A 21861-nucleotide genomic window follows, 5' to 3' on the forward strand; every position below is an offset into this window, starting at 1 on the left:
TTTAACATATTTAAAGACAAATTGAACTTATAGTGTTGATTATGATTACTGTGCAAATAATTCAAGCTTTTAAAAAGACCATTAATAAAATTGGATTTAATACAGCAATGACATGTAATTAAAACCATGCAGAACTATGCTGTAAAAAGAAAACCACTTAGCAAAATTACAAATTCTAGCAGACAAATTCACAGTAGGAGCAGTAGTACAATTTTAAATCTCTATAATATCGTCATTCTCATCTTTATCAGTGACCTGCTTTTTAAAAAGGTTTAAACAATGAATAAAAGCACCATCAATTAAAATCATGCCGTGATTTGGGCAGCCGTGGTTTTGTGTTTTTTGGATACAATCCAGGTTAGCACCCGAACATCCCTTTCAGACAGCTTCCTCTTGAGTCCACAGTTAATCCTGTTGGATGTGGTTCGTCCTTCTTGGTGGTATGCTGACATTACTCTGGATACCGTGGCCCCTCAACTCTCCTGTTTCCACCGGAACTGTCTGTGGGGACAATAAATTATTGTGGTTTAAAACCAGGTTTTTCAGTTTCATTGTCCAACTTCTGTATGTGTGTATTGCTGTATGTATTGATGTAATGTATATCTGTGTGTGTGTGTGTGTGTGTGTGTGTTGCAGCAGAATTCACTCTCTCAAGTGTTGGTGTTGAAGAAGTGCGCTCTTTGATAAGGAGCTGACCCTGGTGGCCGCTGGCCATCTGGATGGATAGCTGGATGGATACTGAGCATCTGCAGAAGCCCTTTGTGAAGAGAGGGAGAAAGAGAGAGGGAGAGAGAGAGGGAGAGAGAAAGAGAGAGAGAGAGCTCGGGTTTGAGCTAAGCAGATTCTAGTCTGTGCTGCTGCTCAGAGCCCGTGGCCGACACATGGATCACTGTAATTACGGGGCAGGCCGGGGCCGGTTATTAGTTTAAGGAATGTCAGGGGCGTATATCAAACCCAATTTGCTCCGGAGCTTGAGAGGTCACTCATCTTCCTCTGACTCGCTGCCTCTCTGGCCGGAGCGGGGCGGATGGCCTTCTCTGAGAGCACACAAAGAAGAAAGATAAGATTGGGTTCTGCTCCTGTGTGTTCTTTGAAGTAGCGTTCAGGAAGTGTTCACGGTGCTACGGTTGTTTGTACAAATCGGGATTGTTTGTATTGTTTGTTCTCCAGATATGGAACATCGCTATCAAAGAGAGATCATTTTTTTGGGTTTTGGAGAGATGAGTATGCTGGTCATGTGTTTATTTGTAGAAATGGTTGTGAAGATTGAGACAAATCTCGTTAAATATCATTTCACCCTTCAGTTTCACACTTGCAAGGCTCGACATGGCTAGCGTTAATGGTGAGCTTATGACTGGATTCTAATAGATCTGGACAGAAGCCTTTGATGCAAGCCTTTGAATTGCTTATTAATAAAGCAGTCCGTGCTTCAAATGGTCAGTCAGCTCATTAAACCTCAGCTCATTGTGTGTGTGTGTGTGTGTGTGTGTGTGTGTGTGTACGGTGTCTTTGTGTACGGAACTGACTATACTTTCTTTGATATAAGAAGATACAGCAAATGTTACCAGAAACAATAATAACATTTTAGAGTGATATGGCAGCTCTTGGTCATATGTCTTGCTGTAGAGGTTCCTAATGGTGGTTCCTAAGATTGTCCATCATATGCATCTTAAACATTTATGCAGTTCCTGCATATTCTGTGGTAAGGAATGAAAGGAGGAGTATTGATGGTGCATCTAATAGTATCTCACACATTTTAAGTCGAGAACAGGTCTGGCGAAGTAGACATTGCGACATGGCGTAGTATCAGTGTTTTTAAGGCAAGCTTTTGAGGCTTCAGCAGTATGCGAACAAGCATTTAGCTAGTATTAGCGCTTAGCAAGCTCTTTGGCTGTCCAGAGGTAAGTATTTTGGGCCTGTAGCCTGCTGCTTACCTTGGTTAGCACTGCTGGAGCAACATTAGCATTAACCGCTAGTTAGCAGATGATGCTAATGCTCCAGCTTCAGTGGAAATCTAAGCTTACTGTTAATAAACAGAAGTGCTTTACTCACTGTCTGTGTAGGTTTACATCTAGCACTCTTTTGACTTTTCTGACTCATCTGAAATTGTATGTATTTATTTTTAAAAATTACAGTTTTAATTACTTAGCTTAGCTTTACAGGTCTTGCCACCCAGCGGTAAGAGCTGCTGAATTAGAAAGAAAACATTGTAGCACCCCTGTTCCTCACTAGAGTCGCATAAATTTGCCTTTTAATCCAGTGCAACTTATGTATAAAAATAGGTCAGAAGATAGACGTTCTTTTATTGTGCGCCTTATAATTCGGTGTGCCTTATATTGCAAAAAATATGGTGTAAGTCTTTTCTTTAGAGAAAATACAGATGAAGCCAGAGAGCGGTACGTACTGTTCCTACATCTTCAAAAGACTGGGAACTAGAGAAAACTGGTGCAGAAAGAGTCTGGTCTGGCTCACCCACATGGCAAGAGCTTTAGCCTTTAGCTCAGCTTAACATTGGACTAAGTCTCTTCAGTTTCATCAGTAAAAAGAAGCATTAGAGGTCTGACAGGTAAAGTGCCGTTATAAAATCATTCCTGAGATAAGAAAAAAAAGCATTTTGTCTGGGCCATACAGCACTGCTACTGGAAAACAATAATTTCTTGACTAATACTGTATTTGAATATATTACCACCAAAAAACTGGCAAGAACGAATGTCTGTTCCTTCTGTTTTAGGAAGTGCATTATTATGCACTTTGTACAAAACGTTAGTCAGTGACAAATGCTGTGAATAATGTATATGGACGTTTTGGAAATGTTCTATATGTGAGTGAAAAAAAAAATATATTAACATTATTGAAACTTTCTATTGCAGCGTAGATTCATATTAAATTCTTGTCCAGCCCTAGAGTGAACTGATCATATTTGAAAGGCAGAATCTCAGTGCAAGCAGTGCTAAATCCACACAATGCATGCTATGAGTAGGACAGGAGCTCCCATAATACATTCATTATTGATGTCTGGCTTTGGAAATGCGAGTGCATTAAAATTTGAATGCTTTTGCAGTGAGCAGCTGGAGCTCAGGCTGGGGTGTTGCAGTGTGCATCCACCTGCTCCAATAAAACACGACTAAATGGAAAACACCCCTGCAGATAGTCCTGCTTTGTAGGATTTGTCCTGGATTCCATCAGCTGCTTCTTATTTCAGTCCATCTGTTAAGTCCTGGAAGTCACTCTTATTGGCAGTGATAGTAAAAGCTGGGTGTATTTCCATATTATTTATTTTTCACTCACAGCTCACTGAAACACAGAGAGAAATCCTGACAGAAATGTGGACATCAAATTAAAATTCAGTAAAATATTTGTGTTTGTTGAAAGTTAAATGTTTGTGAATGGGTGGCAGTAGTGTATTAGTATTAGCAGCTCCGTTACAACCAGAGTGTAATGCCATAGGAAACACCCTTAGCAACAACTCAGCAACACCATAGCAGTCACTTAGCAAGTACCTGGGACCCCTGTAGCAATCATTGGAATACCAAGATAACTGCCTACAATCTACCAATTACCGGACAACATAAAAAAAAAACATTTAGCAACATTAGAGCAACCACCTGAGATAACAAAGTAACTGCCTACCAACAGCAACCACCTAGCAAAACCATAGCAAGCTCCTTCGATAGCAAAGCAACTGTTGCCCAACATTTTAGCAATCACTGGGCAACCTCCTAGCAATCAGGTAACAAAGCCATAGCAACCGCCTTGCAACACCTTGCAACAACTACTAAAGCAACTGCCTACCAACTCCAAAACAAACGCTGGGCTACACCATAGAAACCACCTAACAATCAGGTTGCAATGTCATAGCAACCACCTTGCAACAACCTAGCCATCCCATAGCAACCACCTGGAATATTAAAGCAACTGCCTATCAAACCCCAAGCAAACACTGGGCTACACTGTAAAAAACCACCAAGCAACACCAAAGAAACAACTACTAAAGCAACTGCCTACCAACTCCCAAACAAACACTGGGCTACACCATAGAAACCACCTAGCAATCAGGTTGCAATGTCATAGCAACCTCCTTGCAACAACCTAGCCGTCGCATAGCAACCACCTGGAATACTAAAGCAACTGCCTATAAAACCCCAAGCAAACACTGGGCTACACCGTATAAAAACACCAAGCAACACCAAAGAAACTACCTAGCAACAACCTAGCAACCCCATAGAAACCATCTGGGATACTAAAGCAGAGCAACTGCCCACCAAACCCTAGCAATCAATTAGTAGCAGCATAGTTATCTATATGCAGATGCTATACAGATATCTGCACATATATATAGCATATATATTTATATATTCAATCTTACGAAAATATTTGACAATATTGAATGCTGACCACCATTTTTTCCTGAAGAAAGAAACACCTTAATTACATATTCCCCACATTTTTGTCATTGCTTGACCCTGAAACATGTGAGGCAACCCCTGCCGTTCTTGGTTCTGGATGAGCAGAACAGCCGGCTGGGGGTCTTTTAATCAAGCATAGTCATTAAAATATTAGGGCAGCCCAATTATTAGCTGCTGTGCAGAAAAGAGGAGTCATTTCTTCAGCTTTAGCATCAGGAATCTGACTCCTAGTTCATTATGTAATGGAATATAAGTTAATATAAGTTTGAAACTTTAAAACATTAAATAACCAGGATCCTGCATATATTATGGATAAGCTCTGGTCTCATTTTAAAGTAACTGATACTGCATCACCTTTCCTGGTCACGTGTCTCCGTTGTTTGTGCAGTCATCACTACAAGCAAACATATATAGCTGATGTTGTACATAGAGACATCATTCCTTTAGCATCGTTCTTTTTGAATAATACCTTTTCTAACGAACAGGACAGCTGTGTTCACCCCCTCGTCCTCCTTGTTTTAACACATTCCTTTGAACCCTGGCTGCCTTTGACTGTTTTCTGCCGGCTTTATGCTAATGTGCCGTCCCGGTGACAGCGGCTGCCAGGTGGCCTCAAAGAGGGCCGGTGGGTCAGCCGTCCCTAGGAAAGCTGATTGAAAGCTTGATGGTTGCCCCGGAGGATGGAGACGACGGATAGGGGGCCAGGAAAAGGGCTGTGTGCCCCAGCCGCGAGCGAGCGTCCCGCGCCGATCAGAGGAATGCACCAGATGGTGAGCTTGGCATAGCCACACAGGCGCAGGGGAGTGGCGGCCTTCATTCCCCAAAACGCTCCACTGCCCATGCTATGTGTCTGGGGCCACCTGGCGAGTGTGTGTACCTGAGAGAGAGAGAGAGAGAGAGATGAGCTGAGCTTCTTTATTTTCTCTTTGTTTCAACTCTCACAGACAGGGCTGGAAGATTTAAGGTCTTATTCAGGGCTTCTAATTGTATGTGCAAGTAAAACCTAGAGTATAGCAATTTAGCATTCAATTAAGGACCATCAATGAAGTAATCAAATGTGTGCCTGGTTTTACAGGCCAATGGATGTGTAATTTAAAACCAGCTACTGCTATTTGTTCAAACTATCCAGTAGAATCTAATATCTCCCTCATTTTTTCCAAAACTCTTAAATACATACAGTATGAAATATTGAGATTTTCCATCCATTCTTTTTCAGCTGCATGAAATGGTTTTCAAGCAGGAACTGCCTGTTTTAAGGTCTTACTTTATGTCAAATTTTAACTAATAACAAAAGTTTCAAATTGAATCTAATACTGCATAAACCAAGTCATATGTTTGTAATATGCTATACAGCTCTAGAAAAAAAAGAGACTGCTTAAAAATGATGAGTTTCTTTGATTTTACCAAATTAAAAGCCTCTGAAATAATAATCAAAAGGAAGATGGAGGATCACAAACCATCAAACCTTCAAGCTGAACTGCTTAAATGTTTGCACCAGGAGTGTCATAAAATTATCCAAAAGCAGTGTGGAAGACTGGTGGAGAAGAGCATGCCAAGATGCATGAAATTCCACTAAATATTGATTTTTGAACTCTTAAAACTTAGAACTTTTTTTTTTTTTTTTTTTTTTTTTTGCATTATTTGAGGTCTGATAGCTTTTCACCTAGCAAAATCAGAGAAACGGATTCAGAAACTGAAGTGGTCTCTTATTTTTTTTTTCCAGAGCTGTATATTACTCTTATTTCTTATTTATCTCAGCTTGTCCAGAAAATTGTGTATTTTAAAAGTGTCCCAAAGGGCAAATTAAACTTGACAACAGCATTGATTTTATTTTATTTTATTTTTTTCTGAGGCATTCAGATGTGCACTTGCTTGTGTGCTTTGGATCATTGTCCTGCTGCATAACCCAACTAAGCTTGAGCTGTAAATGCTTAACTAACTCCTTCATAGTTTTTAGACATAATTGACAGAACAGTGAATTCTGTCCATTACACTACCCCCACCATATTTGACAATGAAGATGAAGATGGGAGTGGAATGCTGTTTTAGCTTGGTGTATCAGAAATTGTCAGTTGTTAGTTTTAACTATGGGGTTTTCACAGGCGATAAACATAGATTTTTTACTAAATCTTTATCTTCAGTTAATGAAGTGATCATTTAAAATCATTTTGATCATTTTTGTTCCACATCTGAGTACAGTTACTGTATTCACACCTGCCCAAACGAATCACAACTAGGGTGAAAACAAACTCAAATTAACCAGATTAAGAAGTTCAGGTGTGAAAACACAAGTTACTTCTATCTGCTCTAAAGTGCACCAGGTCCAATATTTGTTCAGCTACCCGGTGGTCTTTTTGAGCTTTGGGTTTTTGTAAATGGCTCTTTTCAGGAGCATGCTCATGACCGAGATGATCGACTGATCGAACACTGCTCCATTGATTGGCGTCTGCTAATAGCAGAGCTTAGCATCTTTCACCTAATAAGCGCTTCACAGAAGAGCTGCAGTGTTCGGGCAGCTTGTTTACTGGTGGGAACAGAGTGTTTGTGTGCGGTTTGCTGTTAAATATTCCTGGTATGTAGATCTCTGCTCCTGACAGACTAGCTGTGAGGAGTGGAGGAAGAGTTGTTTACTATGGAGCCCAGTCTTGCGTGAGCGGTGAGCTTAGCATACAGACAGCTACTAGCCTCCCCTGAGGCTTTAGCACGCTCGGGATTATGCTGCATTTTTACAGTCAGATATATATTTTTCTACATATCCACAGAAAAAAGCGCTACTCTGCAGAACTATGCAGAACTAGAAATCTAGATCCAGTAAAATTTTCCTAAAGTAAGAACTTGAGAATGTCTGTGTACGTCTGTGTTACATTAAGAAGATTCAGTATGCAGTGGCTAATTGTCTTTGATTAGGCTGGATCATTGACCCAATGTTTGAATGTACACTTATCAAGCATAACATTATGATTGCCTTTTCGTTTCTATATCCATTATGCATTTTTCTTATACTCTGAGCATATACAGTAGGAGCATGCTGTGGTTTCCTGTATCTGGTTCTCTGCACACTTTATTTTTATCCAGTTTTTTAAAAGGGCTGGGTATCGTTTTAAAAATTTTGATACAGGTACCAATTCGCTACTTTAACTATTCGATACTCAAACAATACTTTTTTGATTCCTTTTTTTCTAAATTGTAATAAAAAAATCTTATATTTATTTAACAGCCGACATGAGAAATCATGAATCACTATTTATCCCTGCCCTGCTTAATGCCATTTAGGCCAAATTTTGTCATTGTTCCAATTATTTCACTCATTTTAACTGTTTGATATAAGTGGATACAAATGAAAAGACTTAAAATTAAGTAATTAATATGCTTAGAAAATATGTGAAAATTAATTTCCCACCATTTTTAATTTAGTAAAGTAAAAGTGCAGTTGTCTGGAGTCATATTACTGTTGTTGTTGTTGTTGTGGTTGTGGTTGTGGTTGTTGTTGTTGTGGTTGTGGTTGTGGTTGTTGTGGTTGTGGTTGTTGTTGTTGTGGTTGTTGTTGTGGTGGTTGTTGTTGTGGTGGTTGTTGTTGTGGTTGTTGTGGTTGTGGTTGTTGTGGTTGTGGTTGTTGTGGTTGTGGTTGTTGTGGTTGTGGTTGTTGTGGTTGTTGTGGTTGTGGTTGTTGTGGTTGTGGTTGTTGTGGTTGTTGTTGTTGTGGTGGTTGTTGTGGTTGTTGTTGTTGTGGTGGTTGTTGTGGTGGTTGTTGTGGTGGTGGTGGTGGTGGTGGTGGTGGTGGTGGTGGTGGTATTTGTTTTATTTATGTATTTATTTTTTTGGTAAAGGTAGAAATAATACCCACTGCTGGAAATATACCTAAAGTGTAGGACATACAGTTTAAAAGACACATAAAAAGGCTAGAAAGGTAATTGTGTACTCTCACTCTCATCTCCTTTAGAACCATCTTTACACCCCTTTCTGGGTGGGGCAGAACATTCTAGAATAATCAATAATACATGGTGTGATCATCAGCCTATTTCTGCTTAAACAAAATGTGAGCAAAAAGTTTTTTTTTTGAGTTTCTTGCAAAAAGAAAGTAAAACTTGCAAGCGTAAGGAATATATCTGTAACAGGACATTCTGTGATCATGCAGGGTGCTGCAAATAAGTGGAAGCATCTAAAAATCTATTCATACATTGGTTTTAAATACAGTTGAATATGTTAATCTTACAAAACAGAATTAAATGTTTCAAACGTTTCCAATGGGATTAATTGTTTCAATTCCCCTCACACTACAGTATGTATTTTAAAATGTTTTGAAATGCTGGGGGATTTTAGACTGAGTTTGAACTTGATTTTCTTACCCAGTCTTTCAGTATGTCAGGGGGATTGCAAACTGATATCCTTGGAAAATGATTCAAAAAGTGTTCAAAAAAAGTTATCAATAAGAGATAAACACCTTTAAATAAATTATAGATCAAAATTAAAGCCACAAAGTAAACAGTTCTCCTGACTCCAAGAGTTTGTTTTGTAAATAACATGTCCAAGTACATAAAATCCCTGTTTAATAAGTGTATGTATTGCTCTGACTGTCCCACAGGTGTCCACACCGCTGAGTTTTAGAGATCCGTGCTGCAGCTGCTGTATATCTGGCCTGAATAGCGGTTCTGGAGAGTTCTTTGGCTGTCAGATTTATTCTGCTCTGGCGTGCTGCAAAAGAATGTACTAGCCTCAGGCATCATCAGTGTGAGCAGCGCTTCGCAGAATACGTTTCTGCTCATTACCGAGCCGACGGCCAAAGAGCTTTTCTTTCCAGCCTGAAGAGCCAGCAGAGTCGTTAAAAACAGACTAAACTGCCGAGCCAGAGAAGCTCACATTTAATCTCTACTGTCCCGGGGCGGCTCAGACTGTGCAGACGGAGCCATCCAGTGATGGATTGGTGACTAAAAATTAGAGATGATCACATTTTCTCATTTGTAATGCTGATACTAAAACCCTGAGTATTAGCTGATACTTATATCAATCCAATGTTTTTCCATAAAACTGTGGAAACCGTAAAAAATAACTAAAAATGATTAATTAAACTCCGATTTAATTTGCTTAGGCTAAGTTTCCAAATTTGTTCCGACACTTCTGGGCAACCACCAAGAGAGCAGCAGAAAAGTCCTGAAAAGGAAGTTACTTTTTATGTTGTCCCTTTATTAACTGTGCTTTTGCCAAATCAATCAAATTGGTAGACGTTATTGGTATGGTATTACGGTATTATGGTGAGTTATTAAACTAGTCTTCAGAGTGGGACTCTTAAGCCATCTTAAGTGCTTTATCTCCATCGTCATCTAAGCTTTAACGTCAGGAGATGACCACCACCTTAATACAACACCCTTTCATAGCCAGGGGTCCTAAAAAGCAGTTATTTCTCTCTCCGGGTGGAGAGGATGGCTCTCGTTCTCCCCCCATTCACTCAGTGTTCTGCTACTAGGCAGCGTTGGTGTCTGTTGGCTGATATGAAATAAACTGTTAGTTTTTTTTTTTTTTTTTTTTGCAGTTAGTGTTCTCTTTCAGGCATGTTCATCTGTACAATAGTGTTTTAGGTTTTAGAGGTAATCTAAAAGCATGTGGTGAGTGGATTCATATGACACTAAAGCTATTTCTCTTTTGTGGAGTGTAAATAAACTCATTCACAAAAAAAAAATAAACAGTTTATGTGCCTTCAAAGCTTTAAAATAATACATACTATATTTTTTACACTATAAGACACACTTAAAATTATAATCCAGTGCACTTTATGTATGAATTTTACCAGTCAGGGTTGTAAGGAGCATTAATGCCACTCTGCTGAAGTACAGCGTTATACAGGAGTTTCTATTCAGTAGTTCTCCAGCAGTATTAGCATTAGCCGCTAACTGCGGTAATTGGCCGTTCAGAGGTGAGTACATCAGACTGTAGCCTGCTGCTAACCCCAGCTAGCTCTGCAGAAGCAGCATTCGCATTACCGCTAGCAGTTAGCTGCGAATGCTAATGCTCCAGCTTCAGTGGAAATCTGGAAATCTGAGCTTACTGTAAATAAACAGAAGCGCTTTACTCACCCAAATGAACAGTTTTCAGGAGAGAAATGTGTGTAGATTAACAGCCAGCCCTCGCTTGACTCGTCTAACTCATTTGAAATGGATTTTTTGGATACAGTTGGATACAGTTTTGTTTACTTAACTTAGCTTACCTTTACAGGTCACTTTACAGGTTTACAGGTCTGCTGAATTAGAAGGAAAACATTGCGACAACGTAAAATGCGCCTTCTTATCTATTTATGTATGAAAATAGACCAAAAAATAGACATTTATTGATAGCGTGCTTTATAATATGATGCACCTTATAGAGTGAAAAATACAGTACTAAAAAAAAATACTTTAGGCCTTGATCCAATATCTCATGATATAACATAATCCTGAGGTTTTTGTCCAGTTACTATATGCATTATCTAATTACACTCTGTTATCACTTTGTAAATGTTTAGCATAGTAATATTTACAATACAAGTAAAAAATAAATATATTTCTCAAACTATGATTTATTAAAATGTTGTTTTTAAACAGTATAATTGGGTATAAATGTCAGTAAAATCATTTATCTATATAAATTTTAATAAGTTCTGGGACAATATAAATATGTTTTCCACAATAATTGTTATTGTGATGGGCCTAATTCTATTCTTATATTTTTTCATATAGTTTTAAACAGCATCTCAATTTTTTTTAATTGGTATCAACATTGCTAGAGTATGTTGATATACTTTATTTTCTTATTCTCTAATATTATTTTTCTGCTACTTTTTTTTTTGATACTTACCCACTCACTGACCACTGATCATATCACTGCTGTCAGCAAAAAAGTCAGATAAATCTGATAATCTATGAATAAATCAGATATGAGAGTGAGATATGAGAGTGAGATAAGATGTTCACTGTTCACAGATCACTCTCAGCACTTTTCTGTTAGATTTACTCTCCAACACTGAAGCTGTGGATTTTTTTTTATTTACAGAGATTTTCAAGCTTATTCCATAACCCGTTGCGGATGCCTTACCATCTGATTTATATTGCTCATAAACGGCTTCAGGAGGAGGTTATCTGCGTGTGGAGGAAGGTTATCGAAATTTTGAGAATGTTCATTGTGGGCAGTGCTGGAAATGTCAGGGCTTATAGCCTGTTTTCCTTGCTGATCCTGAACATAAGTAGGGGTCAGCCGAGGGCACCGAGGGGGAGCAGGTTCACTATTAGATTTAGATTGCACATTTCCCCCAAAGGAATACTGTCAAGCATTCAAGTTCATTTAGTTTTTCTCTCCATCTCTGTGTTTCTGCCTCCCCACCTCCCTCCCACTCTTTCTATCTCTCTCTTTCATTGTCTTCTCCAGAGGTGTTACAAAACACATTTAAAACATAAGAAATGTGTTGCAATAAATGATTGATATTCTATTCTATTCTATTATGCTTTCAATACAGGAGTTGTTAGAGGTATTTTTTTTATACTTTAGTCATTGTTTTACTCAGAACTAAGCTTGATTTCTGTGGCAAAAAATATATATTTAAGCTCATAAACAACCTTAACATCTGTATAACAAAGGAACTGTCAAAAAAAAAACTGCCGTTAAAAAAGAAATCTAGCTTGGATCCAGAGTTCCACACTTTAGAATGATATATGATTTAATTGCTCCATTACACTATGAATTTAATGCACGATTAACTTTTATTTCAAATATTCTTTCGTTTATACCATATTTTTAATCATATTTAACAAACAAATCCCTTTTTATCGAAAATGCATTGATTTGAAACAGATTGTTCATCATTGCAGTTGTACTAGAAATAATCTTTAGCTTTTTCTTTTTCATTTGACAAGCAAAATATACCCATTTACTTATGTTAACCAAAAGTCATCAACATTACCATTTATTAGAAAGATGTTTTTGCATAATATAAAACTCTTATCAAAAGCAATCCTTGCTGTAGTTGTTTAACGTAAACTAAACATTTTGTTTTAGTCAATAAATGGCTAAAATTAGCTAGTAGTGACATCTAGTTAGCTAGATGTCAGATAGAATATTTAACATAAGCTGGAAAGAGTTAATGTCTTCCTAACATCATCTAGAAGAGTTAGCATTTAGCTAAGACCAGATGCGCTCGGTGGAAAGTGCAGCGACTTGGTCCTGCTTCATCAGCTTACAGACGCCTTGTGCTGATCAACATCATCCGTTAGAGTGATGAGGGAAGAGAGCGCCATCTATCCACCCAAAGAGATCAAAGCCAATTATGCTTTTTCAGTGCTTCGGTAGCCGATAGCAAGCTATATGAACAGGATTCAAACTGGCGGTCTCCTGATCATAGTGGCAGCGCTTAGCCTGCTAGACCTCTCTGAACCCCTTATATCGAATTTTATTTTTACACTCCCTTTTTTTTATTTATTTATTTTTTTTTATTACTTTTTACACCCCTTCTCATTTGTAGCGTTCATAGACCGCTGGTTCACGGAAAAAAAATCAGGTATCAAAGACAGTTTGAGTAAATGGCTGATTTGTGATTGATGTTAGAAAGCAGAGGTAAGGTAGGACGGTCATCTTTTTTTTATAGGCCGCTGAATCGGCTGCACTGGCCTCTGAAGGTGTATTTGCTTTGATATTCCGGGTTTGTGAGCTACAGCTCTATTCAGAAAGTGTTGCTTTGGCCTTTGAAGTGCATCTCTACACTGAAAGTAAAGGAGCTTTCATCTCTGGGTATTGTCCCAATAATCCTGCTGCTTTGATGTCCCAATGTAGGGAAGCGGAGCAAAGAGCGAGGGCTGGACAGCAGCCGAGGGGTCGAGTAGAGGAGCTAATCGGCTTTCGCTGTGTCTCTAGGTGAGCTCGGCGGAGGACCTGGCCGTTCCCTGGCTGCTGAGCGGGTCAAAACTGACCAAGCAGCCCACCACCACCCTGCTGGACCTCTGCTACGGCAAGATAAATAACCTGAACCTTCAGCAAGTGGTAAGTCCATTAAATCGAAGCCTGCCGGGTAATACATTTGGTTTGGCAGGGAGTTATCTGAGCACCCAACCTTCATCTGTCTTCACCCCCCATGTGATGACAGTCAATTTGTTTTTTGGGGGGGGAGGGGCGAAGAGCAAATTCTCTGTCTGTGTTATTTACAGCAAACACACTCTCTCACTTCACCAAGTTCACTTTTTTTTTTGTTAATGTATCATAAAAATGTATCTCTCGTTTATTACTAGGCTTCATCAGCAAAAGACCAGGGTTACCCAAGAGTTACCCCAGTGTTACCTAAGTGTTACCCATAGTAACTCACTTTTTACATTCTCTTTGTTCGATATAACATCACTGACCCAACTCAAGCTTGACCTTTCTTTCAACAAAAAAATCAATTGGTCTTCCAGTAGATTCCCTACCCAGACCCAATATATCTGAACACTGATGTACAGTACACCCCCCTCCAAAAATACTGGAACAGTGAGGCCAATCCCTCTATTTCTGCGTATTTCTGCTGTTGAATGATGAATATGAGACAAAAGATCAACTCTTCAGCTTTTAGTTACAGATTTATAATCAATCAAACAATACGTGTCTGTGTTCAGATAAAAAAGGTGATATCTAATGAACTGTGTATCAGAATTTTTACCTGTAAATAAAAATTGAAATGGTGATCTTTTGTCTATATTCATCTTTCAATTTCAAACCAAAGTGTTTTCAGTCTACAGCAGAAATGCCCATCCCTAGTGCTGACCATGGTGCTGACTAGAGATGTGTGTTAGTATTCCTAGCAATTGTGATTGTTAAATAAGCATATAAGAGTCTATCATTTATCATTTAGGGAGAAAGCAGCACATAATGTATGTCGGAAAAAAATGAATGTGAGGCTTTATGCCTATTTATATAGGTGATATTATTGGCATTATTCATTCAGTGGCACAGCACTTTTAATAGTTAAATATTTATTTTGAACACAATAAATAAACATCATGGTATCGCAATATTCTCGAAAGCAGTCTTTGCAGTTTATATGTATGCACTTCAGATTTGTGATAGATTTTTGTTGATTCTATATTTAATACAAAAAAATAGTCTTTGTTTCCAAATATTAAATGTTATTTTGTTTGATAGTCATAGTCTATAAAAATGCTTGTTGGGATTATTCTTAATATGTGTGTTATTTGTGTGTCTTTTTTTTATTGTGACCTCCAAACTTCATGCGACTTCAGATTTGCTGAAGAACAATGTAGAAAAGTATGTAGAAAACGTCATGCTATGGGTTTTTACTTTAATTATTAGCCACTACTCACTATTTTGAATTTGGAGGACATAATACTGCATCGGGACATTCCTTATTTCCATTTCAAACATTTGAACATAATTTTGTTTATATTGTCACAATACATAATAATGTAATTAGCTATTTGATGGAGTTACACTGATTTTAGATTTAGAGAGTGTAGAAGGTTAACCGTGTTAACACATGATCTCTTACAGCTTATTGCTTTATTATACAATAGTGTGCTTCAATGCTAATCAAATTAGCGACGTGCAGCTATAGAGAAATCGCTCAGTTAGCATTTATCTAACAATCGAAATTCATTTTAGGCTGTGGGGGGCTGCAGCTGGAGTTGTTCTCTGGTGACTATTCCAGAATTATACAGAAACTATAATTTGTAATCTCGTTCCCAAAGAAAACACTGCTTCCTGCTCTCCCACCAGAATTCCCTCTCTTGTTGTTCTGGAAATGTGCTGGAATACTGTGTGGGGTTGATTTCTGCTCATCTCTCCTGGGGTTCATCTCAAAGCGCTTTACTCTTGGTTAAAAGGCTGGAGGCAGTCAGTAACTCAAATCATCTTGCAGCAATCTAGAAGGCTCCCAAAATTGCGAGGGGAAGCAGTTCCTTCTGGATGAAGCACAAAGCCAGTGGATTTGAACGAGAGTAGGGAGTTTGAAGGGGGGGGGGGGGTGTGATGGGGGGCTGGGCTGCTGACTCCAACATGTTTACTTTCTTAAAAGACATGTATAGCAGAACGCTGGAAGGCATTGTATTCGCTTTCTCGACATCTCCTGAGATGTTCTAGGGTTTTTCACATTTTTTTAATATTTATAAAGCGCTAGAAGTCATAGAATATCATTGGTGAGGTGGGTTTCAGTGGAGCAGGGAAGCTGGGGGGAAACATTATGTAGTACAGACTGAAATTCCACTTGTTTGCTTGGATTTTAGTGTTTATCTCAGGCCACCTGTGTCTTCTTTAAAGGGTAGTTAAGGATTGTAGTTACGGTAGTAACTTATAACATGATCAGGATATATCTTCTTCTAGATATTAAGAAAACGTGTTAAGTTTAAGCGCTGGCAAACAGCTGGTCTCAGCTGAGCTTCAGACAGTATGTGATATGTCACAGAAATGTATGTGGGATATAGTCTTCAAATCTGCCCATCATTCCCACACTCCCATTTCCACACCTTGGTTTGCCAGGTAAAGAAAACAGCATGCAAAGAGTGTTCTCAAGCAATGAAAATGGGCGATATTGCTGTTTTTCTGTTGAACAGGTAATCACTGAGCTTCAGCAAGGTTGCTAAACATAGCTAGATAATTTAACGCCACCTCTAGCGTAGTATAGACGTGTATTTTGACATTTTGAACATTGCAAATGTGTATACATACAACTCTGGAAAAAAATAAGAGACCACTTAAACATAATGCGTTTCTTTGATTTTACCAAATTGAAAACCTCTGGAATATAATCAAGAGGAAGATGGATTATCATGAAGCCATCAAACCAAACTGAACTGCTTGAATGTTCTGCACCAGGAGTGGCATAAAATTGTCCAAAAGCAGTGTGTAAGACTGGTGGAGGAGAACATGCCAAGATGCATGAAAACCGTGATTAAAAACCAGGGTTATTCCACTAAGTATTGATTTCTAAACCCTTAAAACTTTATGAAGATGAACTTGTTTTCTCTGAATTATTTGGATATATAACCTGTTTACATAAAAAACATGCAGTTTTATTTGATGGCGTTACAAATAAAACTGATACTTTAGCGTTATTCAGTATTTCATCATATATCATATTGCAGATCTGCATTTTTCTTAAGCATCTCAAGCAGTAATTTTTTTATTATTTAATATTTTGCAGATCTAATATAAACACAATGAAGAAGGGAAAGAAACTTATGGCAGTCAGTATTGAATGATGTATGTATACATTTGTCATTTATCACTGTAATATAATGTGTGTGTATATAATTTAGTGATGCTACAGAAGATATTTATTTCTGACTGTGTAGGAAATTGCATTGACATAAATCAAGGATATATTTTCATAGATCTGGATGTTCTCTTGAAGGTGTTGGTCAAGTGGTCCGTCCCTTCTCTCTCTGTTCTGCTCTGTGGCGAGTCTAGAGAGAGAGATTTCAGCCGTAATTGCTCTCCGGGTTCCTTTCCCATTTCAACACCCTCCCATTCTCCACAGTGGACGAAATAACAACAGGGAATGTCATGAAGCAATTTGAATTTAAAGTGGATTTTCCTTTGACCACCTTCCCCGGAGGATTGCGGCACAGCTGCAGACTCACAGTTTGAACATCTGACAATAGAATCCCACCTATAATAGACAGCAGGCCTGTAGCTTCACTCCAATTGTGCTCCAGACAGTTTATATTCCGAGAAATCTGAGAAAGTGCATCATTCCCAGCGAACAGTGCTGAAATTTCATTTCATTTACTAAATGGGAGAATTTTTTTTACCATTGACATGAACATTCGACCACTAGCAGAGATCAGGGAGGGGTCCAATCACTGGTTAAATTATGGTAATAGGGTGTTTAACGTGTGGTGTGTTTAATTTTAGTCAGGCTGGGAGTGGAAACAGCATCTTTCACACACCTCTGATGACATTTGAATATAATGAGGCCTCATATGGTGCAGTGTTAAAGTCATTATAGAAAGAACAGAGGGGCCGGTGAGTGATTAACTGTTAGAAATGCTGGTAAAGGTGGTGTTGGTTCAGTTAAAGCTCTTATTCAGTGGAGATTAATCTGGATTACAGTGATGATGCTGTTTCAGATCCAGTAAGACAGGATTCAGCACAGCACAGTGTTTCACTGCTGACCCTTCAGCATTAACTCCACCCAGCATCTGCTTTCTTTCTTTTAGACCAACTCTGCAATCTTACTTTTTTCTTTCAGTCTAATTCTGCTTTCTTTTCTTTTAGTCTAGATCAATCCTTTCTTTCTTTCTTTCTTTCTTTCTTTCTTTTAGACTAATTCTGATTTCTTACTTTCTTTTTTCTCTTTATTTCTTTGTTTCTTTCAGACTAATTATGATTTCTTTCTTCTTTTTTTCTTTTTTTCTTTCAGACTTATTCTGTGTTCTTTCTTTCTTTCAGTATTTTGTCTTTTTCTTTCATTTATTTTATGTTTTTTTTGTTTTTATTTATTAATTAATTCTTATTAATTAATTCTTTTTTTTAATTTGCTTACTTTTTAATTTTCTTCAATTCTATTTTTTTATGCAAACTCTTTCCTTTTCATTCATTCGTTCAATTATTCAATCATTTATTTAATATATTTTTTCAGTTATTCATTAGTTCTTTCTTTCATTTATTCTTTTTTCTTTTTGCCTACTTTCTGTTTCCTTCATTCTTCATTCCTTTATACTATGCAATTTTTGCATAGTAATTCTGTGTTTTATTTAATGTGTTGTACTTTGTTGCTTTGTTTGTTTGTTTGTTTCTTTCTTTATTTTTTACACATTCATACATTTTAAATATTTTTCTTTCATTTGAGTCTCTTACCATTCACCCTTCTTTATTTTTATTCTTTTCTTCACTTTTTGTTTTATATCATATTTCTTTTGCTTTTAAATGTTATTATTTCTCATTGTGTCTCATTATTTGTTAACTCAATTCTTCCTTTTCTATTTTGTCCTTTAAGACTCGTTCTTTTTGTTTTACATGTCCTCATACTGGCTTATCCTACTTTCTATGGATGTTTATTGTTTGGATTGTTTTCTTTCTTCTTCTACCTTTATTTTGGGCTGAATTATTCTCTTTCTCTCACTGATACTCCTTTTAGGAATCTGTCTTTCACTGTCTCATTTTTTATTATTCATGACTTTAGCTTCATGCTTTTTCGTTCTTTTTTTCTTTTCTCCTTTCTTTCTTTCTTCTTTCCTTTTTCCATCAATTGAACCATTTATCATATTATCCTTGAATAATAACTGACCATTATTGTGACCATTATCCCGTCCAGGTTGGAATGTTTTTGGGCAGTCACTGACTAACTGAGATTGCAGAGGAAGAAGCGGAGAGTTGAAAGCAGTATTTGTGTGTGTGTGTGTGTGTGTGTGTGTGTGTGCATGGAAGGACAGATGGGAAACACATGTGGATGGACAGACCTGACTCCTCTGATGATTCTCCCATTCCACTTTCTCCCTTTTTCTCTCTCTTTCACTCCCTTACTTTCACACTCGTTTGCACACACACCCCTCACCCTTCACCTACATGGCTGGAGCAGCTGTCTGCAGTTCAGGATCTCTCTCTCTCTCTGTCTCTCAGTACTGCTGGCCAGAAGCTGTGGAGATGGATGCGTTCAGCCTCACCTCTCTAAGCCTGGGATCCTCCTCCCCCTCTTGCAGTTGGTGTGCCAGACTCAGCCTCCGCTACTGTGTGTAAAGCTGAGAAGTGCGCTGTGATTCCAGCTCTGGATTCTTTATTCCCTCTGAATTCCAGCTGGGATAATGTCCTTTTTCTGCTCGGGATTATCCAAACAGAGCGTACGCTTTACAGATACGCCAGCATTGTTCGTTCAGAACCATACCCAACAATGACTCTCAGCGATGTAGTCACGTTCCATCATGTCTATGGAATGCTGGAGGAGCTCAGTAGCTCTTCTTGTAGAGCTAGTAGACTTCAGGAACATGAGAAGGGGTGAGACGTTGAATTACCCTTAGTGTAAATAAATGAAATGATAGCAGAAATAGTAGTTGCACCTAGAAGGAAGCATCTGATTGCAATGCTATTCAGAAGGAAGATAGGTCAGGCCGTGGCAGAGTATCTTTGTCTCCAAGGCAAGCTCTTCACACTCTGAAGGTACACCAGCAGCTCATTTAACGGAGTGTAAATGGACTTTTGGTGAGATCCAGTAATTTTGTGCTTTTTGCCCAGCACTCTTTACAATGGTCGCTTCAGGGCATTATTTTCCTTTGATAAATCGCTTTTTACACCGTTACCCAGTAGCTCCACACCTCCTTGCTAGAATCCGGAAAGCTCTGACATTTAAAGCGAGGCATTAATAACTTTAAAAATGCCCAAGAAGCTTACTAAAAACACTGTTTACATCCCATAATGCTAGCTTCTGCTCCAGTAGCCGCCATCACATAGATATGTATACATAGACGTCGCATAGCCTGCCTCCTGGCGTAGCAGCCAGCGCCCAGTGCATTTATTTACACTGAGGAAGGTGTTTAATACACCTATAATAATCACAACTCTGCCAATTTTTACCCGATTTTTACACGGTTTGGTTTGTTATAAGGGCAGAGTTGTAGTAATGATACAGGACGCTCCAGGAGCAGAAGCTAGCATTATGGGATGTAAACAATGTTTTTTTTTATTAGTTTTTTGTGCATTTTTTAAGTTATTAATGCCTCGTTTTAAATGTCGGGGCAGTGTGGAGCTACTTTGTGCCTAGATATCGATGTAAAAAGCGTTTTATCAGGGGCAAATTATGCCCCGAAGCACTCGTTGTAAAAAGTGTTGTGAAAAAAGCACAACATTTCTGGATCTTGGAACGCTGTGGGAAAATGGAGGTGGGCTATTCCACAATGGTTAGTATCTTATCATGTTTTACTACACCAAAACTACATCAATTTCACACAAGAGTTCCCCTTTAAGGCAACAGCATTTTATTTTATTCTTTATTCTGTTTATTGGTGAGGTAAAAGTTGGCTTTGCGCTCTACAGTGAGTTTGTCTGTGTGTTTAACGAGCGGGGATGTGTCTGGCCATGGCATAGTATCTGTAAGTTCAAGGCACACTCTTGAGATGGCAGCAGTGTGTGGATGAGTATTGTCCTGTTGCAGTAAGGCACTGGAGTGCGCATTCAGAAAATGTAAGTCCACTGGATAGAGGACCTCATTAAATTGATCTTTGCACTGTCTAGAAACATGATAAAGCCTTAAGTCGATCTGGCATCAAATTAAATTGCAAACCGTTTTATCCAAAAAGAATTCATTGTTCGCCTCCACCAAGACATAAGCAGGACTCGTCACTGAAGATGACTCGTGGAAGAGTCACTCCATGACAATCTGGCACCTGACAACCCACCAAGCATAATTTCTGCCGTTGATTCCTTCTGGGTGCAACTATTTTTATGAAGATTATGATGATGTATTTCATCCTAGTCAGTATTTATGGCTCATGTTTTGAATATAGACAATGTCTGGTTTAGGAACGGGATTACAGCATAATATTTAGCTTTCCTATATCCTGCTGTAAATCCTCTCGCAGCTTTACTCGACCATGAACAATTGCATACTAGGCCTACCTTGACTCGGCGCTGGCTCCCGCTCCCATGCTTAAAGCTGTTAGCATTTATAAGGCAGTTAGATATGGTGAGCGTGGAGGTGAAGTATGTCATCTGGAATAATTTCACACTTAAACCTGTCCAGCCATGCCGGAGCGCCATGTGTGCCCACTAAATCAAGCCCTTGGCTGCCCACATTACAAATTGGTCATAAGTCCACTGTAATGGAGAGCATATGAGGCCTGTACTCTCTTGGCTCTGGCAGCGTGGTCAAGGGGCAAGACTGCTGTTTTTTACAGGGGAGTTTTGTGTGAGCCTGCCAACGTTCAGCGAGAGAAAGACTGCGGAACCAATCGACACCAAAGAGCTTCACACCAAGAAGACAGCTGGAAAGGTGCAGTTTTTTTCTGCAGACTGAGAGATTATACCATGAGAAAACCTGATAAAATGAGCATCTGAGTTTATGCAACAACTTTTCTTTTTTTTTTCAGATTTTTTCCCCATTTTCTCCCAATTTGGTTATCCAATTGTCCCACCCCTTTGTGTGTCCCCATCACTGGTGGCACCTGCGACACTTGGAGGATGTGGACGAGCACACACCTCCTCCGACACGTGTGAAGTCAATCGCCCCTTTTTTCGAGCTGCTGCGGATGAATCATTGCCTGAGCAGCTAGCACACTCGGAGAAAAGTACAGCGGCTAGGTTCTGATACATCTGCTCCCTCTGAGCGCCGGCAGCTGATGGCAAAGCTGCAACGTCTTTTCTAATAAAGGTGTATTTGTTGCTTGCACCCTCCATCCTCTCTGAGCCCAGATAATCATGAAAACAAGGAGGCGGCCATCTTTGTTTACTTTGTGTTATATTCCTTCGTTTGTCCTCTACGGACCCTCAACCCAATAGCCTGTTGAATAGCCTGTTGAATAGC

At 38.7% G+C, this 21861-nt stretch overlaps 1 protein-coding gene across 1 annotated transcript in view; it reads left to right on the forward strand.

Moving 5' to 3' along the window:
* Nucleotides 1-21861, forward strand: part of LOC103026298 (uncharacterized) — a 105895-nt gene that overhangs the window by 39492 nt on the left and 44542 nt on the right. The window contains exon 7 of the mRNA XM_049470222.1: nucleotides 13278-13403. Coding sequence (XP_049326179.1) covers nucleotides 13278-13403 — 126 coding nt within the window. The remainder of the gene's footprint in view (nucleotides 1-13277; nucleotides 13404-21861) is intronic.

The sequence above is a fragment of the Astyanax mexicanus genome, chromosome 22, assembly GCF_023375975.1.
Source record: "Astyanax mexicanus isolate ESR-SI-001 chromosome 22, AstMex3_surface, whole genome shotgun sequence".
Classification (NCBI taxonomy): Eukaryota; Metazoa; Chordata; class Actinopteri; order Characiformes; family Acestrorhamphidae; genus Astyanax; species Astyanax mexicanus.